General features: G+C 50.4%; 1 protein-coding gene across 1 annotated transcript in view; it reads left to right on the forward strand.

Moving 5' to 3' along the window:
• Nucleotides 1-6677: 6677 nt before the first annotated feature.
• The window catches only part of SHISA5 (shisa family member 5), a 36521-nt gene continuing 23326 nt past the window's right edge, over nt 6678-19872 (forward strand). Inside the window, exons 1-2 of the mRNA XM_054481773.2 lie at nt 6678-6866; nt 9587-9743. Coding sequence (XP_054337748.1) covers nt 6797-6866; nt 9587-9743 — 227 coding nt within the window. The 5' untranslated portion in view covers nt 6678-6796. The remainder of the gene's footprint in view (nt 6867-9586; nt 9744-19872) is intronic.

Raw genomic sequence — 19872 nt, forward strand, 5'->3', positions numbered from 1 at the left:
GGAGTTCGAGACCAGCCTGACCAATATGGTGAAACCCCATCTCTACTAAAAATACAAAAATTAGTTGGGCATGATGGCGTGTGCCTGTAGTCCCAGCTATTTGGGAGGCTGAGGCAGGAGAATCACTTGAACCCAGGAGGTGGAGGTTGCAGTGAGCCGAGACCACGCCACTGCACTCCAGCCTCCGCAGCAGAGTGAGACTCCATCTCAAAAAAAAAAAAAAAAAAAAAAGTGCAGCTTGAGAAGCAGCAGTGTGAGGAGTATGTGATGGAAGCGGGAGTGTCCTGCCCTGTCACTGAAGCTGGAGGGTCAGGGAAGGTAGACAGAGAACTGACCACTGGATGTAGACATGCATGTGGGCTCCAGTTTCCTAGGGGCATGCTTTGTACTGATCAGTGCCTAACTTTCACAGGAAAGACTGAGTGAGCCTGGTCAACAATGAAAGGAAAATAACGACTGGGTATGGTGGCTCACGCCTGTAATCCCAGCACTTTGGAAGGCCGAGGTGGGCGGTTCTCAAGGTCAGGAGTTTGAGACCAGCCTGACCAACATGGTGAAACCCCGTCTCTACTAAAAATGCAAAAATTAGCTGGGCGTGGTGGCACACGCCTGTAGTCCCAGCTACTCGGGAGGCTGAGGCAGAAGAATCGCTTGAACCCAGGAGGCGGAGGTTGCAGTGAGCCGATCGTGCCACTGCACTCCAGCCTGGCGACAGAGTGAGACTCCGTCTCAAAAAACAAAAAAAGAGAAAAAAAAGAAAAAGACTGAGTGAAGCTGTGATTCAACCAGTATTTTAATCTGGAACACACAGAATCAGCCATTGGGTTAGATATTGGGCCATCTCAGCCCCATGGCTGCAAGAGGCTCATTTTAGCAGAGTTGAAAAAGTTTTCAGTTTGTGCCTTGATGCAAGCAGCTAATAACTTGACCTCATCATGCCATTCTCTTTCTTTAAGCTGTTTGGTGCCGTTAGAAGCAACCACCACTCATTGTAATTTTCTCTTTTAACAAGCCAAATGAAGCTATGCACAGGGCAAGGTATGAGGGGAGGGGGCACAGAGCTTCCATGTCATCTCCGAGCACACCAATCTTCCCTGCACCTCAATGTGTTCGCCAACCCAGAAGCTCCCAAACCCCACTATTTAATGGTTTTTATGGAGGTTTCATTACAAAGGCATGATTGATTAAATCATTGGCTATTGGTGACTGAACTCAATCTCTAGTCTCCCTCCGTTCCCCAGAGTTTGGGAGATGTGACTGAAAGTTCCAAAACTCTTATCCTTATTTGGTCTTTCTCTTTCTTTTCTTTTCTTTTTTTTTTTTTTTTGAGACAGAGTTTCACTCTTGTTGCCCAGGCTGGAGTGCAATGGTGCGATCTTGCCTCACGGCAACATCCGCCTCCCGGGTTCAGGTGATTCTCCTGCCTCAGCCTCCCGAGTAGCTGGGATTATAGGCATGCACCTCCATGCCCGGCTAATTTTTTTGCATTTTTAGTAGAGATAGGATTTCTCCATGTTGGTCAGGCTTGTCTTGAACTCCCAACCTCAGGTGACCCGCCCACCTCTGCCTCCCAAAGTGCTAGGATTACAGGTGTGAGCCACTGGGCCTGGCAACTTATTTGGTCTTTCAGGCCGATATCGTGAAGCTATCTAGTGGCCCTCTGCTAGGAGTCATCTCATTTGCATCAGAAGGACGGTAAATTCTAAGGGGTTAAGGAGTTCTGTGTGAGGAATGGAGAACTAAGACTAAATATTTAGTTTTTTATCATGCAGCACCACCAGCAGTGACTTTACCAGCTCGGTCTCCTCTGCCTGCCACAAGTTCCCAGAGCCCTTTCCTTCCTCAGGGCTGGACTTCCACTGCTTTTAGCTCCAACCTGGCAGATGACCAGTGGGACATCCCCATTTCCCTGGGATCTGCTACCATTCCTGGTGAGGACTAATTTTTTTAAAAAAATTATTTATTTTTTATTTCTGTCTTCCTCTCTGTCTCCCTTTTTTTTTTTTTTTTTTTTATTTGACAGTCTTGCTCTGTTACCCAGGCTGGAGTGCAGTGGCACGATCTTGGCTCACTGCAACCTCCGCCTCCCAGGTTCAGGCGATTCTCGTGCCTCAGCCTCCCCAGTAGCTGGGATTACAGGCATGCACCACCACACCCAGCTAATTTTTGTATTTTTAGCAGAGACGGGGTTTTGCCATGTTGGCTAGACTGGTCTGGAACTCCTGACCTCAAGTGATCTGTCCGTCTTAGCCTCCCAAAGTGCTGGGATTACAGGCATGAGTCACAACGCCCAGCCTAGTTTTCTTTTTTCTTTTTTTTTTTTTTCTGAGACGCAGTCTCGCTCTGTTACCCAGGCTGGAGTACAGTGGTGTGATCTCAGATCACTGCAACCTCCGCCTCCTGGGTTCAAGTGATTCTCCCACCTCAGCCTCCTGAGTAGCTGGGATTATAGGTGCACGCCACCATGCCTGGCTAATTTTTTTTGTATGTTTAGTAGAGATGGGGTTTCGCCATGTTGGCCAGGCTAGTCTTGAACTCCTGACCTCAGGTTATCCACCCGCCTCGGCCTCCCAAAGTGCTGGGATTACAGGCTTGAGCCACCTTGTCCAGATGTTTTCTTTTTTTTTTTTAAAGGTTTTTTTTTTTTTTTCTTTTTGAGACAGAGTCTTGCTCTGTTGCCCAGTCTGGAGTGCAGTGGTGCAATCTTAGCTCACTGTAACCTCTGCCTTCTGGGCTCAAGCAATCCTCCCTTGTAGCTGGGAATACAGGCACGCATCACCACGCCCAGCTAATTTTTGTAGAGACGGGGTTTTGTCATGTTGCCCAGGCTGGTCTCGAACTCTGCGCTCAAGAGGTATCTGCCTACCTCTGCCTCCCAAAGTGCTGGTATTACAGGCATGAGTCACCACAGTGCCCGACCCTGGTGAGAACTTCTCTATCAGTTGGAGGAAATTGACTCTGCCCAACTTAATCAGAAACCCGATTTATGAAAAGCAACTGTGGAGCTCTCAGAGCCAACAAGGCGGCTGGAAAGAAAGGTTCCAAGTCGAAGCAGTATCGTCTCCAGCCCAAACCACAGTGCTACTTTGGCCTGGTGAGCATGCCACTGCTCCTGCCACGAGGGGGAAGCAGGGGCCTTTGTGACTCACACAGCCCTTCCCACAGGTGCAGACTCATGTTGCTGCCAGGACTGCTGCAGCCCTCTGGCGACAAAGCTAGTCGCCAGTACCCCTGACTGACTCCAGGGAGGCTACATCTGATTGGTTGGGGCTGGGCAAAAGCCCTTGCTCTGGGGCAAAGGAATCTGAAAAAGATAATATCTAGCATGTTCCTCCTCTGATGTGGAGGAAAGAGGACCAGGTGCTGAATGAAGAAGAATGGCAAGGGTCCTTGAGCTAAGCGTTCTACCGTAGAACTCACCGATCTGGTCCTGCAGTCAGTCCTGGGGCTGGGCGGATGGCCTCATTCTCACCTGGTCACTCTCACCCTGGGCTTTACAAGCATCAGTGGGTGTTGCTTTGCCCCACCAGCCTGATGCAGAGTTCTCACCTACAAACTGTAACCAAGGTCCCAGCAGAAAACAGTCATTCTTATCAAACTGGGTATTTGAGGAGAGTTTAATAAAAGTGCCGTTGCACTTTGGGAGGCTGAGGCGGGCAGATTGCTTGAGCCCAGGAGTTCGAGACCAGCCTGGGAAACATGGCAAAACCCCACTTCTACAAACAATACAAAAATTAGCTGGGCGTGGTGGTGTGCATCTGTGGTCCCAGTTACTCCAAAGGCTGAGGTGGGAGGATCATCCCAGTTTCCTGGGGAAACTGAGGCTGCAGTGAGCCGTGACTGCACTCCAGCCTGGGTGACAGTGAGACCTTGTCTCAAAAAAAAAAAAAAAAAAAAAAAAAAATTGCTGTTTACAGAGCTGTAGGAAGGTTTGGGAAGCCACCTAGCCTTGGTACAGCATCTGGGCCAAGTCCTAGCCTTGGTACAGCATCTGGGCCAAGTTTGGTTTCTGCCTCGGAGGGGTCACTTTCCCCAGGCAACTTGTATTTCCAGGCTTTGCCAGCCTGAGCTGCAGAGACAAAACTCCTCAGACGCCAAGTTAAAGAAGGAAGGGGTTTATTCAGCCAGGGGCATCAGCAAGACTCCTGTCTCAAAAGCAGAGTCCCCCGAGTGAGCAATTCCTGTCCCTTTTAAGGGGGTGCACGTGAGAGGGTCGTGATCGATTGAGCAAGCAGGGGGTATGTGACTGGGGGCTGCATGCACCAGTAATTAGGTCAGAAGAAAATAGGATAGGGATTTTCACAGTGCTTTTCTATACAATGTCTGTAATCTATAGATAACATAACTGATTAGGTCAGGGGTCGATCTTTAACTACCAGGCCCAGGGTGTGGCGCCGGGCTGTCTGCTTATGGATTTCATTTCTGCCTTTTAGTTTTTACTGTTTCTTTCTTTGGAGGCAGAAACTGGGCATAAGACAGTAAGAGGGGTGGTTTCCTCCCTTAGACCCACAGAAAATGCCTGCACACATGGGCACATGCCTGTGAGATGCATGGTTGCGATTTCCAAGCCACTGGGGTGATCCTAGCCTCCACTCACTCCTGCCCATGCACAACCCTGGGTGGGGCCCGAAACACCCACCAAGCTCAACCATGAGCTGTGGGCAGATAAGAGGGTGTGGGAGAGCCAAAGACCAAAAAAAGCAGGGAGGAAGAGGCCAGGTGAGAGGCCCTAAAGGATCTGGGGGTGGGGGCAGCAGAGGAGAGAAGCCAAAGGCAGGCATGGGAGGTGGGAAAGGACAATTCTTTTTTTTTTTCCTTTTTTTTTTTTTTTGAGATGGAGTCTTGCTCTGTCACCCAGGTTGGAGTGCAGTGGCGCGATCTCGGCTCACCACAACCTCTGCCTCCCAAGTTCAAGCAATTCTCCTGCCTCAGCCTCCCGAGTGGCTGGTATTACAGGCATGCAGCACCACCCCTGGCTAATTTTGTATTTTTAGTAGAGACGAGGCTTCTCCATGTTGGTCAGGCTGCTCTCAAACTCCCAACCTCAGGTGATCTGCCTGCCTCTGCCTCCCAAAGTGCTGGGATTACAGGTGTGAGCCACCGCATCCAGCCTTGTTTTTCTTTTTTTGAGACAGGGTCTTGCTCTGTTGCCCAGACTGGAGTGCAGTGGCACAATCATAACTCACTGCAACCTTCATCTCCTGGGCTCAAATGATCCTCCCACCTCAGCCTCCCAAGTAGTTGAGACCACAGGTGTGTGCTACCATACCCAGCTAATTTTTAAATTTTCTGTAGATACGGGGTCTCCTTATGTTGCCCAGGCTTAGAACAACTCTTAGGAGCTTGGCTGGGGGCCAGGGACTGGAAAACCAAGGAACAAGAAACCAAGCTCGTGGATGGTGCAGAGTGGAATGAGCAACCTTTAGGGAGGCAGAGGGCTGGGCACCCAAGGTGTGGAACACAGGATGGCTCTAGAGCAGGACATGAGGAGCATGCACTGGCCATTCTGCAGAAGGGGGAGCTGGGCTGCACCCAGCTTTGGAGAGTGGAGCTCAGGAGGCAGAGGTACGATAATCAGGCTGGGCTGTCAGGGAGGATGTGACTCCAGTCCCTCACTAAGACCCTCCCAGAGGGCATCCTGCCTGGGGACTGTCATATCCCTGCCCTCCACATGTGTGCTGAGCACGGTGAGTCTTAAGCCCTTCTTGGCCAGGAGGTGATGGGGGCTTATTGGAGACCCAGGCCTTCCTCTCCCTGTTCTAACACCCTACCCTGGGAATCTACTGGGAACATCCCAGATTGTCCCCTTGGGTTTCTCTTTGTCCACAGCGATGCCCCCACCTTTAGGTGAGAAATATATGGTGGCACACAGGGTGCACAACCCAGCCTGGGTGCCCCATTAGTGTGACATTTCACGTTTTCTGTCTTGAGTGAAATGTTGTGATTGTGCTAGATGCAGAGTGGGGGTGGGTCAGGAACTCTGGGCATAAAAGGAAGAATGACTCAACATCCCTGATTCTGCCTGGACCCCTGCCCCGCAGTGAGGGGGCGGAGCCCTGTGTGGGAAGTTGGCCTGGCTGTGCCCTGGGAGCTGCCAGTTTCTAGCTCAGTCCTGTCCCACTGCGCCAGCGCTGAGCCTGCCAGGGCTGGGGCTGGGGATCACCTTGGGATGAGGGTGTCAGTCCCACGGGGCAGGAGATCGAGTGTCCTCTGAGCTGGCGACTGGGCCTGTAGAAGGGAACCGGCATTTGTGGAGTGTCTACTGAGTGCCAAGGTTTGCGCTGGGCACTGTCCTCCCACCGCCTCACCTAGTCCTCACGTAGCCCTCGGGCAAGTGAGGATCCGCTGGGACCGCGGCTGGGAGGGATGGCTGTGGCTGTCCCCCAGCCCACACAGTAGGCGCTCAGTGTCAGGGTGCATATTCCCGGGGACGCCCTCCGGGCCTGAGAGCTGGGGGCCGCCGCCGCTCCCCAAGCATCCGGTGAGCAGAAGGAAACTCCGTGCGTCGCCCGGCGCCTGTCCGAGTCCGGGAACCGGTACCAAGCTTTCGCGCAGACCCCGGGCGCGAAGCTGGCCCCGAGGCTGGGAAGGCGTCCGCTTCCTTCCCTCCTCCTCCCTCCTCCTTCCTCCCTCCACCCTCCTCCTCCTCCTCCTCCTCCTCCCCGCCCGGACGGGGGTTCCGGGAACCGGCCGGGCCGGGGCGGGGCGAGGGAGAGGGGCGGCCCCGCGGATCACTGAGGCTGTGGCGGCACTGCGCCCGGCGCTCGCGTCCGTCCGTCCGTCCGCCCGCCCAGCCATGACTGCGCCGGTCCCCGCGCCGCGGATCCTGTTGCTGTTGCTGCTGCTGCTACCGCCGCCTCCGGGTGGTGAGCCGGGGGTGGGGGTGGCCCGTCCTGCCCTGGGACCGGGCAGACACTTCCCGCGCTGCCTCTCCAACGAGCCGGGCAGCACCAGCCCCACCATGCCCCTCACCGACCCCTGATTGCCCCGAGGCCGTCAGCGAACCCCCACGACTGCGGACCCCTCCTCCAACCCAGCACCCTCCTTGCCTGAACAACCCTGCCTAGACCCCAGGCAGCTGCCACCTTTGTCTGTCCTGGAACGGTGGGGAGGGGTCTGCCCTCCCGCCCATGTCCCAGGGGATGGGGTCCCCAGAGGCTAGGGTAGGGTTCCCCGCCTGGCTTTAGTCTGGCGGGTGGCTGCAGGGCGACCTGGCCCCTCCATCAGAGGAGGCCTTCCCTCTTTGCCTCTGTTCAATGTCTGGGAGCCCCCACCGCTGCCTCCATTGGCCCTTGTGTTCCTGGAGAGCCCGGCGCTGAGGCTGGCCTCTGGGGTGGAGACACCACTGTGTGTGTTGGTTGCAGATAGATGATTCACAGAGTCTGGAAAGCTGGCTGGGGGCGGGCCCTTTAAAGGGTTAGAAATTGGAAAAACCCCCTGCCCACCCATGGGAAGCCAAAGACCCTTTTGGGGTGGGTGGCTTCATGGAGGGGAAGGCTGTATTTCCTGGGGGCTGGGATGAATCCAGAGGACCTGGGCTAGAGAAATGAGAAAGGGGAGATCTGTGCCCAGAATCTGCCCACCCCTGGAGTGAACCTGTAGGAGGGTCACTGATTCAGTGAGATCTGGGGGTCAGAGAGCATTTGTGCCATGGACTCAGCCTAAACAGCCTCACCGGTGTGTCTTCAGCCCTAGCTCAGAGGCTCAGGTTGGGCTGTGAAGACCTTGCTGCATATGGGTTCACCTGAGCCACCAGGCATGGGCCATGCTGATGATACCAGCTTTCAGGTGGGCAGCTGGCCAAACTGGGCTCGTCAATGGTCCAATCCTCTGCTCCATGGCTTTGCCCAGAGCAGGGTTCTGCCTGGAGCTGCCAAGAAGTGCAGTTCCCCCCAACTCCCCACTGAAGTTCCCTCTTCCCAAGGAGGTCACTCGGTGTCTCTGTCTCTGGGCTTCACTCTACTGACAGCCTCCAGGTGTGTGGTGTCCTGATCAGGCCCGGGGAACCAGATGCTGCACATGGCCAGGTGCCTGGCCTGGCTGGGTCTCCAGAGGCCATGTGCTATGCCAGACTGTTTCCAGGCCGATGTAGTTATGCCTCGGGGCTATCATCAGACCTGTCCCCTGCCTACTGCGGATTTGTGGGCCTTGCTGGACTAGGTATTCTCTTTGGAGTCTGCCCTGGCAGAATCCGGTACTGTTCCTTCCTGCTAGTGGGCACAGGTCTCTGCTAATGTAGTCTGAGGATACATGGGAACATTTGACTGTAGCATCTTCCTGGAGGTTTGTAAACCTTGTGGTCATCCAAAAACCTGGGTCATTTTCCACATTTGTTGTCAGCCAGATCCCCTCAGCATGACCTCATTTATTGAGACTTGTAAGGATGTCAGTAGATCCCAACTCTGTGCCGAGAGTCTTGTAATGGCTCCAGGGCTACAGATGGTGCCACTGCCTTGGAGCCCTGTTGCCCAGGCTGGTCTCAAACTCCTGGAAGGCACAGACATTTCCTGGACACCTACTGCAGGCCCAGCGCGGGGCTAGGTGCTTTATGAACATTGGTATGGTGGGTGTGACAATTTCTGACCAGGATCTAGCCTGCTATCATGGTCATGGGGTGGTCTGTGAGAGCCAGGCCCCTGCAGTTGTGGTGCCCAGCAGGGGCTGAGGTTGCTGTGGCTGAGTGAGGGAGAGAGTGAATGAGGATTAAGAACTAGACAGTCTGGCCGGGGTGCGGTGGCTCATGCCTGTAATTTCAGCACTTTGGAGGCCAAGGTGGGTGGATCACCTGAGGTCAGGAGTTCAAGACCAGCCTGGCCAACATGGCGAAACTCTGTCTCTACTAAAAAATACAAAAAATTAGCTGGGCCTGGTGGCGGGCACCTGTAATCCCAGCTACTTGGGAAGCTGAGGCAGGAGAATTGCTTGAATCTGGGAGGCAGAGATTGCAGTGAGCTGAGATCGCACCACTGCACTCCAGCCTGGGCAACAGAGCGAGACTCTGTCTCAAAAAAAAATAAAAAGAAAGAAAGGGACAGTCCAGTGTCTGGTCCCCTGCAGGTGTTGAGCCGTGTGACTTCTCGCCTAGGCAGCTTCTGGAGGAGGCCACCTGGAGTAGGGCCTTGAAGGATGAGTAGAGTTGAAAGTCAGGAGATAGGAACCAGGCAAGAATGTGAGTGGAGTGTGGACAGGTTGGAGAGCTGGAGGGATCTTCAGGACTCTGCAGTTTAGACCCTGCTTGGAAACTCGGGCCTTGATCCTGAAGCAGTGGGAATTAGGGGAGGTCTGAGAGCAGGGTGTGACCCCATCAGACTCACACTGAGAAAGTTCACCCTTCTATCAGGAGGCCAGTGCACTGGCGAGGGAGAGAGAGAGCCCAGTTAGGACAGCTCTGTTGTGGCCCGTGGGATAGGGCAAGGCTGAGGGGGAGCAGTGGCCAGGGGTCGGAAGGTGGCCTGTGGCTAGGGTGGCTCAGAGACGGTGCAGCATGTGTGTGTGTGTGGTCTGGTGGCTGTGCCAGGGAGGGCGCTGTGTCTGCTGGGGCCTGGCCCTGTGGGCACAGGTAAACAGATGTGTTTCTCCTCTCCAGCGCGTTGTGAGGTGTGTATGGCTTCCCGTGGACTCAGCCTCTTCCCCGAGTCCTGTCCAGATTTCTGCTGTGGTACCTGTCATGACCAATACTGCTGCTCTGATGTGCTGAAGAAATTTGTGTGGACCGAGAAAAGGTGTGCTGTGCCTGAGGCCAGGTGGGTGCACCAGTGGGTCACAGGGTGGGTGGCTTGAGCCTGTGCCCCACAGGAGAGTATGTGGAAGAGAAATAGCTCTGCCCCTCTGGCCTCTCAGCCCTCTCAAGATGGTGGCCAGAGCATTGGAGCAGAGGGTTTAGGGATCCCCTGTTCTGGGCTGGACCCCCTAGACCTGCTCAGTTAGTCCCCTGTCCATCTCCTCCCTACCCTGAGGGCTCCAGCTCACTGAGCCTTGGGCTGAGCAGGTTTCTTAGGGGTCCTTGGCCTCAGCTGGTCCTGTGACTCACCCCAGGTGTGTACCTGTGCCAAGATGTCCTCAGGGTGGGTACTTGGGCTTGACTATACCCCACAGTATGTGCATGCCCCCGAGGGATATCCTTTGTTCAGGGACCTGCTTGTGGAGACTGTAGGGCGCAGTGCGTAAGCATGTGCCCCAGTGTGAGCTCTATCTGTGTCCTCCCAGCGCAGCCTATGAATTTACCTGCATGTTGGGTGTAGACTGTTTCATGGCTGGGACCAAGGTTCCAGGCCCCTGTGTGTAGCTGTTTGCCATATTCTGTATTTCCTTTGTGTTTGGCCTCAGTTGTAGAGGGTTGAGATGGTCATACTCCTCTGCTCATGGCAGGTGATCATCCTGGGTCTGGGCAAGACCAACCCCCGCTATCTTACATATTTATTTTTGTGAGATGCAGTCTCACCATGTTGCCCAGGCTGGTCTCATACTCCTGGGCTCAAGCCATCCTCCTCCCTACCTCCTGAGTAGCTGGAACTATAGGTGTGCACCACCATGCCTGGCCTATATATTTACTTTAGTATCTCAGGACCATTTCATGCCTTTCCCACCCCACAGGAAACCGTCTGCTATGGTCTGCTATGTATAAGGTACATCCTTTTCATTATTTGAGTTCTTGCAAAGTCGGTGTAGTGTAAGACCTAGCCACATTGCTGTGGCACATCTGGCCCTTGCCCACTACTGCTGTGTCCCTCTGAATGGTGTGAATCCACAATGGTTGTCATGATAGATAGCTTCAGTGGGCATCTGGTATACCTCCTTTTATGGAGCTGTGTAAGAATTCTCTTGGAAACACATCTGGTTGTGGAGTTGCCATGTCATAGATGCACACAGTTATCCACTAAGGACTTCCAGATGCTCTTGGGAGTGGTGCACAGGGCTGCACACCTGTCAGTCCTGCCTGAGGGTTCCTGACAGGTCATCTTTTACCCTTTCACTCCACCTTTTGGCTTTATTTATTTATTTATTTATTTATTTTATTTTTTTGAGACGGAGTCTCACTTCTGTTGCCCAGGTTGGAGTACAATAATGCGATCTTGGCTCACCGCAACCTCTGCCTCCTGGGTTCAAGTGATTCTCCTGCCTCAGCCTCCGGAGTAGCTGGGATTACAGGCATGCGCCACCACGCCTGGCTAACTTGGTATTTTAATAGAGACGGGGTTTATCCATGTTGGCCAGGCTGGTCTCAAACTCCCGAGCTCAGGTGATCTGCCTGCCTCGACCTCCCAAAGTGCTGGGATTACAGGCGTGAGCCATCGCACCCAGCCTAGCATTTTTATATTTTACAAATGTCTTTAAAAACATCTATTGTAGCTGGGCGCAGTGGCTCATGCCTGTAATCCCAGCACTTTGGGAGGTCGAGGCAGGCAGATCACCTGAGGTTGGGAGTTTGAGACCAGCCTGGCCAACATGGATAAACCCCGTCTCTACTAAAAATACAAAATTAGGCCAGGCGCGGTGGCTCACGCTTGTAATCCCAGCAATTTGGGAGGCCAAGGCAGGTGGATCACCTGAGGTCAGGAGTTCAAGACCAGCCTGGCCAACATGGTGAAACCCCATCTCTACTAAAAACACAAAGAACTAGCTGGACGTGGTGGCAGGTTTCTGTAACCCCAGCTACTCAGGAGGCTGAGGCAGGAGAATCGCTGGAACCCGGGAGGTGGAGATTGCAGTGAGCCGAGATTGTACCATTGCACTCCTGGCTGGGTGACAGAGCAAGAGACTCTGTCTCAAAAAAAAAAAAAAAAAAAAAAACTTGTATTTCTTTTTTATTTTTATTTTTTTTGAGACAGAGTCTTGCTCTGGCACCTAGACTGGAGTGCAATGGTATGATCTTGGCTTACTGCAACATCCACCTCCCAGATTCAAGCAATTCTCCTGCCTCCGCCTCCCGAGTAGCTGGGATTACAGGCGTGCACCACCACACCTGGCTAATTTTTGTATTTTTGTATTTTTTTTTTTTTTGACGGAGTCTCGCTCTGTCTCCCAGGCTGCAGGCTGGAGTGCAGTGGTGCGATCTCGGCTCACTGCAAGCTCCGCCTCCCAGGTTCACGCCATTCTCCTACCTCAGCCTCCCAAGTAGCTGGAACTACAGGCGCCCGCCACCACGCCCGGCCTAATTTTTGTATTTTTACTAGAAATGGGGTTTCACCATGTTCACCAAGCTGGTCTAGAACTCCTGACCTCAGGTGATCTGCCCATCTCGGCCTCCCAAAGTGCTGGGATAACAGGCATGAGCCACCGCACCTGGCGGTATTTCTTTTTTTAAAAGCAGGAGGATTTATTCCATTTAAATTTAATGTAGAGGGCCAGGGGGGTGCTGTGGCTCATGCCTGTAATCCCAGCACTTTGGGAAGCTGAGGTAGGAGGATCACTTGAACCTAGCAGGTTGAGGCTGCAGTAAGTCGTGATTGGTGCCATGGCAGAGACACAACCAAAAAAGAGAATTTTAGACCAATATCCCTGATGAACATCGATGCAAAAATCCTCAATAAAATACTGGCAAACCAAATCTAGCAGCATCCCTGGGATGCAAGTCTGGTTCAACATGCACTCCAGCCTGGGCAACAGAGTGAGACCTTGACTCAAAAATAAATAAATTAATTAATTTAATGTAGTTATTGATATTCTGGGGTTATATTTGCATCTTTTGTGCTATTTGTCTCTCCTGCATTATCCATTTTTTTTTTTTTTTTTGAGATGGAGTTTCGCTCTTGTTGCCCATGCTGGAGTGCAATGGCGTGTTCTCGGCTCACCGCAACCTCCACCTCCCGGGTTCAAGCAATTCTCCTGCCTCAGCCTCTTGAGTAGCTGGGATTACAGGCATGTGCCAGCATGCCCGGCTAATTTTGTATTTTTTAGTAGAGACAGGGTTTCACCATGATGGCCAGGCTGGTCTTGAACTCCTGACCTCAGGTGATCTTCCTGCCTTGGCCTCCCAAAGTGCTGGGATTACAGGCGTGAGCCACCGCGCCCATATGCATTATCCTTTTTTTACTTCCTGTATTGTTTTGACGCCATATTTTTCTTCGACTGTTACTTCTTCTTTTCCATTCTTTTTTTTTTTTTTCCTTTCTGGAGACAGAGACTCTGTCTCCCAGGCTGGAGTGCAGTGGCACATGATCTTGGCTCACAGCAACCTCCATCTACCAGGTTCAAGCAATTCTCCTGCCTCAGCTTCCCACGTAGCTGGGACCACAAGTGCATGGTGCCATGCCTGGCTAATTTTTTGTATTTTAGTAGAGACAGGGTTTCACTGTGTTGCCCAGGTTGGTCTCGAACTACTGAGCTCAGGCAATCTGCCTGCCTCGGACTCCCAAAGTGCTAGGATTACAGGCATGAGCCACTGCCCCCAGGCTTCTTTCCTATTCCGAATGCCTTATTTCTTTCTCTTGCCTTATTGTGTTGGCTAGGCCCTCAGTTACAATGTTGAGTAGAAGTGGAGAAAGCAGACATCTGTGTCTTGTTTCCGAGTTTAGGGGGAAGGCATTCAGTCTTTCACTAGTAGGAAGGATGTCAGCTGTGGCTTTTTCATAGGTGTCCTTTATCAGGTTGAGGAAGTTCTCTGCATTTCTAGTACACCTAGAGTTTTAATTATGGATGGATGTTGAATTATGTCAAATGCTTTTTGTGCATTTGTAGAGATGACTGTATGATTTTAAAATTTTTATTCTGTTAATATGGTAAATTATATTACTCTCTAAAACACTTATTTTATGTGAGTATAGAGCTTAGGTTGATGGTTATTTTTTCTTAGCATATTGAAGCTTCCATTCTACTGTCTCCCAGCTTCCATGGTTTCTGTTGAGACATCAGCTCAGTAGCCAGTGTCTCTCATTGAAAGAAATCTCTCTCTCTCTTTTTTTTTTTTTTTTTTTGAGACAGGATCTCACTGTGTTGCCCAGGCTGGAGTGCAGTGGTGCAGTCACTGGCTCATGGCCCTCTCAGCCTCCTGGGCTGAAGCATATCCTCCTACCTCAGCTTTCCAAGTAGCTGGGATTACAGGTGCCTGCCACCATGCCTGGCTAATTTTTGTTTACTTTTTGTAGAGACAGGGTCTCCCTATGTTGCTCAGGCTGGTCTTAAACTCCTGGGCTCAAGTGATCCTCCCACCTCGGCCTCCCAAAGTGCTGAGATTACAGATGCACCTAGATGAAATCCCTCTTTTTTTTTTAACCCTCTGATTGCTTTTTAAGATTGTTTTTTTCTGGCCGGGTGCGGTGGCTCACACCTGTAATCCCAGCACTTTGGGAGGCTGAGGCGGGTGGATCATGAGGTCAGGAGTTCAAGACCTGCCTGGCCAAGATGGTGAAACCCCGTCCCTACTAAAAATACAAAAATTAGCGGGGCATGGTGGTGGGTGCCTGTAATCCCAGCTACTTGGGAGGCTGAGGCAGAGAATTGCTTGAACCCAGGAGGCGGAGGTTGCAGTGAGCCAAGATCGTGCTACTGCACTCCAGCCTCGGTGACAGAGCGAGACTCTGTCAAAAAAAAACCAAAAACTTGTTCTGGAAGCCTTAAGACTGTTAACCCCACAAGAAGTAGCAAGACAGACAGCAGACTGGAGAGCAATGGCATGATCTTGGCTCACTGCATGCAACCTCTGCCTCCTGGGTTCAAGTGATTCCCCTGCCTCAGCCTCCGGAGTAGCTGGGATTACAGGTGGCTGCCACCACGCCCAGCTAAGTTTTTTGTATTTTTGTATTTTTAATAGAGACGGGGTTTCACCAGATTACCCAGGCTGGTCTCGAACTCTTGGCCTTAGGTGATCCACCCTCCTCAGCCTCCCAAAGTGCTGGGATCACAGGTGTGAGCCACCACACCTGGCCATTTCTGTGGAATTTTACTATATTGAGTTTTCCAATCCATAAAATGGTATTTCTGCTCGTGTATTTAGTTTTCTTTCCTTCTCTCTCAATTTTCTATTATATAATATTTTTTTCTATTTCAAAGTCTTATATATGTTTCATTTTTTCCTTTGTATTTTTTTTGTGGTATTATAAATAGTATAGTTTAAATTTCTTTTCTTTTTTTTTTGAGACGAAGTCTAGCTCTTGTCCCCAGATTGGAGTGCGATGGCGTGATCACGGCTTACTGCAACCTCTGCCTCCCGGGTTCAAGCGATTCTACTGCCTCAGCCTCCCAAGTAGCTGGGATTACAGGCACCTGCCACCACGCCCAGCTAAATTTTTTTGTATTTTTAGTAGAGACGGGGTTTCATCATGTTGGCCAGGCTGGTCTTGAGCTCCCGACCTCAGGTGATCCACCCGCCTTGGCCTCCCCAAACTGCTGGGATTACAGGTGTGAGCCACTGCGCCCGGCTTTTTTGTTTTTTTTTTTTTTGAGATGGAGTCTAACTTTGTTGCCCAGGCTGGAGTGCAGTGGCGCGATCTCGGCTCACTGCAAGCTCCACCTCCTCGGTTCACGTCATTCTCCTGCCTCAGCCTCCCAAGTAGCTGGGACTACAGGCACCTGCCACCACGCCCGGCTAATTTTTTGTATTATTTTTAGTAGAGACGGGGTTTCACCATGTTAGCCACGATGGTCTCGATTTCCTGACCTTGTGAACTGCCTGCCTCAGCCTCCCAAAGTGCTGGGATTACAGGCGTGAGCCACCACACCCGGCCTAATTTTTGAATTTTTTTTTTTTTTTTTTGATGGAGTCTTACTCTGTTGCCCAGGCTGGAGTGCAGTGGCACGATCTCGGCTCACTGCAACCTCCGCCTCCCAGGTTCAAGCGATTCTCCTGCCTCAGCCTCTTGAGTAGCTGGGATTACAGGGGAACGCCTCCATGCCCAGCTAATCTTTGCATTTTTTTTTTTTTAGTAGAGACGGGGGTTTCACCATGTTGGCCAGGCTGGTCTCGAACGCCTGACCTTGTGATCTGCCTGCCTCGGCCTCCCAAAGTGCTGGGATTACAGGCTTGAGCCACCGCGCCCGGCCTAATTTTTGTATTTTTAGTTGAGATGGGGTTTTACCATGTTGGTTAGTCTGGTCTTGAACTCCTGACCTCAAGTGATCTGCCCTCCTTGGCCTCCCAAAGTGCTGGGATTACAGGTGTGAGCCACTGCACCCGGCCACAATTTTTATTTTCTAATTGTTTATTGATACATAAATGTGGAAAACTGTTTGGGTGTAGTGGCTTACGCCTGTAATCCCAACACTTTGGGAGGCTGAGGTGGGCAGATCACAAGATCTGGAGTTCAAGACCAGGCTGGCCAACACGGTGAAACCCTGTCTCTACTAAAAAATACAAAAATTAGCCAGGTGTGGTGGCACGCACCTGTAGTCTTAGCCACTTGTGAGGGTGAGGCATGAGAATGGCTTGAACCCAGGAGGTGGAGGTTGCAGTGAGCTGATATTGTGTCACTGCACTCTAGCCTGGGCAACAAAGAGAGACTCCATCCCTGCCCCCGAAAAAAGTGGAAAAACAAACTCAGAGTGCTTCTTCTATTCTCTCACACCAGAACAATCAATACAAGATTTCTGTGATCAAATGTGTGGGAGTTTCTCCCCACCCACTGAACAAGCAATCAATTTTTTTTTTTTTTTTGAGCCACTTCACTCCAGCCTGGGTGACAGAGCGAGACTCCCTCTCTATTAAAAAAAAAAAAAAAAGCGTTGTAAAAGGAACATATTTCTTCTGGGTATATATCTAGGAGTGGAATTACTAAGTTATTATTTGAATATGTTCAGTTTAGGCAGATAACTTCCAAACAGCTTTCCAACATGTTATAAATGTGCCATTTATACTCCTACCAGCCATATATGAGGGTTCCAGTTTGCTCTACATCCTCTTCAAAACTTGGATTATAAATCTTTTTCAAAATATTGAGATATAGGCTAGGTGGAGTGGCTCACACCTGTAATCCCAGCACTTTGGGAGGCTGAGGTAGGAGGATCGCTTGAGCCCAGGAGTTGGAGGTTAGCCTGGGCAACACAGCAAGACTCAGTCTCTAAAAAGAAAAAAAAAATCGATATATAATTACATACAGTAAAATGCACAGATCTTTCATGTTTCAGTTTGATGTGTTTTAACAGATGTATACATTTCATGTGTACAACATGCTAGACCAGATATAAATCATTGTCATGGAAAAAAGTAGGAGGGTCCCCCAAAAATTAAAAGTAGAGCTACCATGTGCATATGATCCAGCCATCCCATCACTGCATATATATCCAAAGGATATGAAATCCATACCTCAAAGAGATACCTGCTCTCCCTTGTTCATTGCAGCATTATCACAATAGCCAAAGTATGCAATCAATCTACCTGTCCATCAGGATAAATGGATAAAGAAAATGTGGTATATGTACACAGTGAAATACTATTCAGCCTTAAAAAGAAGGAAATTGGCTGGGTGCAGTGGCTCACGCCTGTAATCCCAGCACTTTGGGAGGCCAAGGAGGGTGGATCACCAGGTCAGGGGATCAAGACCATCCTGGCCAACATGGTGAAACCACGTTTCTACTAAAAATACAAAAATTAGCTGGTGGTGGTGTGCGCCTGTAATCCCAGCTACTCTGGAGGCTGAGGCAGGAGAATCCCTTGAACTCGGGAGGCGGAGGTTGCAGTGAGCTGAGATCACGCCACTGTACTCTAGCCTGGCAACAGAGTGAAACTCCATCTCAAAAAAAAAAAAAAGGAAATCCGGAAATCCTGTCTTTTATGATGACATGGATGTACCTGGAGAACATTACGTTAAGTGAAATAAGCCAGGCGCAGAAAAACAAATACAGCACCATCTCACTTATATGTGGAGTGTCAAAGTCAAACTCATAGAAACAGACTAAAATGGTGGTAACCAGAGACTAGAAGCTGGCAGGATTAGGGAGATGTTGGTCAAAGGACACAAAATTTCACTTAGGAGGAGTAAGTTCAAGAGATCTATTGTACATCATAATGGTGACTATAGTTTATAATAATATGTTGTATACTTGAAAATTGCTAAGGAAGTAGATTTTGAGTGTTCTCACCACAAAAAATGGTAAGTATGTGAAGTAATGCATATGCTAATAACCTCAGTTTAGCCATTCAATATATACATATTTCAAAACATCATTTTTGTACGCTATAAATATATACAATTTTTGTCAGTTAAAATAAAAAAGAAATCGGATGGGTAAAGTGGCTGATGCCTGTAATCCCAGCACTTTGGGAGGCTGAGGTGGGTGGATCACCTGAGGTCAGGAGTTCAAGACCAGTCTGGGCAACATGGTGAAACCCCATCTCTACTAAAAAATAGAAAAATTAGCCGGGTGTGGTGGCACACACCTGTAATCCCAGCTACTCAGGAGGCTGAGGCAGGGAGAGTTGCTTGAACCCTTGAACCCGGTAGGCAGAGGTTGCAGTGAGCCGAGATTGTGCCACTGCACTTCAGCCGGGGTGACAGAGCCGACTCTGTCTCAAAAAAAAAAAAAGAAGAAATAGATCATGGCCATTTCCAAGGAATTTATTTATTTATTTAATTTATTAATTTATTCATTTATTTTCCAAGATAGGGTCTCACTCTGTCACCCAGGCTGTAGTGCAGTGGCACAGTCTCAGCTCACTGCAGCCTCTACCTCCTGGGCTCAAGCCATCCTCTGACCTCAGCCTCCTGAGCAGCTGGGACTACAGGCATGAGCCATGGTGCGTGGATAATTTTGGTTTATTTTTGTAGAGAAGGGGTCTTACTATGTTGCCCAGGCTGGTCCTGACCTCCTGGGCTCAAGTGATCAACCCACCTTGAACTTCCAAAGTGCTAAGATTACAGGTGTAAGCCACTGCACCCAGCCGAAAGTTTTAATTTTAGCAATTTTTGTGGTTGTGTTGTAATACCCAACACAACCAACAAACGGTTGTGCCGTTTTCAAGATTTCAGTACATTTTATGGCCCAGCATATCCTTAGTGAAACATGATGAAAGTTTCATGTGTTTTAGTCCATTCAGACTGCTTTTAGGAAATACTATAGATTGTGTGGCTTAAACAACAAACATTTCTCACAGTCCTAGAGGCAGGAGGTTTAAGATCAGGGTGCTGGCATGATCCTGGTGAGGGCCTTCTTCCTGGTTATGTCCTCACGTGGCCTTTCCCTGTTTGTGGAGGCTAAAACAACTCCATCTGGGTTGCTAATCTGCCCATGTTGACTTCTGATTAACCCCAGTTCTGGGAATGCCTCTAATGCCTTTCACATACTTCTCATAAATCCTGCCCTTAGACCAATTCCCTATGGTTTGTAAGCCCAGGATCTGAGGTTAAGAAGTCCCTATTAAATGTTTCTGAGAAACTGGATTTGTCAGCCTCTTTCTTCAGCTTCTCAGCTTCCTTGGGCGAAGGCTTGTACAGACCTGCTCACCTCCGAACATTGGTGCATGCATGCAGAGAGAAATCGAATTTCTCTTCCTCTTTTTATAAGGACACTAATCCCATCCTGGCAGCTTCACCCTCATGATCTCATCTAAACCTAATTACCTTTTTTTTTTTTTTTTTTTGAGACGGAGTCTCGCTCTTTCACCCAGGCAGGACTGCGGTGGCCCGATCTCGGCTCACTGCAAGCTCCGCCTCCCGGGTTCACGCCATTCTCCTGCCTCAGCGCCCCCCCGCCCCCCACCCCGAGTAGCTGGGACTACAGGCGCCCGCCACCGCGCCCGGCTAATTTTTTGTATTTTTAGTAGAGACGGGGTTTCACCGTGTTAGCCAGGATGGTCTCGATCTCCTGACCCCGTGATCCGCCCGCCTCGGCCTCCTAAAGTGTTGGGATTACAGGCGTGAGCCACCGCGCCCGGCCTTTTTTTTTTTTTTTTTTTTTTTTTTTTTTTTTTTGAGATGGAGTCTTGCTCTGTTCCCGGCTGGA

The sequence above is a fragment of the Pongo pygmaeus genome, chromosome 2 (genome assembly GCF_028885625.2).
Source record: "Pongo pygmaeus isolate AG05252 chromosome 2, NHGRI_mPonPyg2-v2.0_pri, whole genome shotgun sequence".
Classification (NCBI taxonomy): Eukaryota; Metazoa; Chordata; class Mammalia; order Primates; family Hominidae; genus Pongo; species Pongo pygmaeus.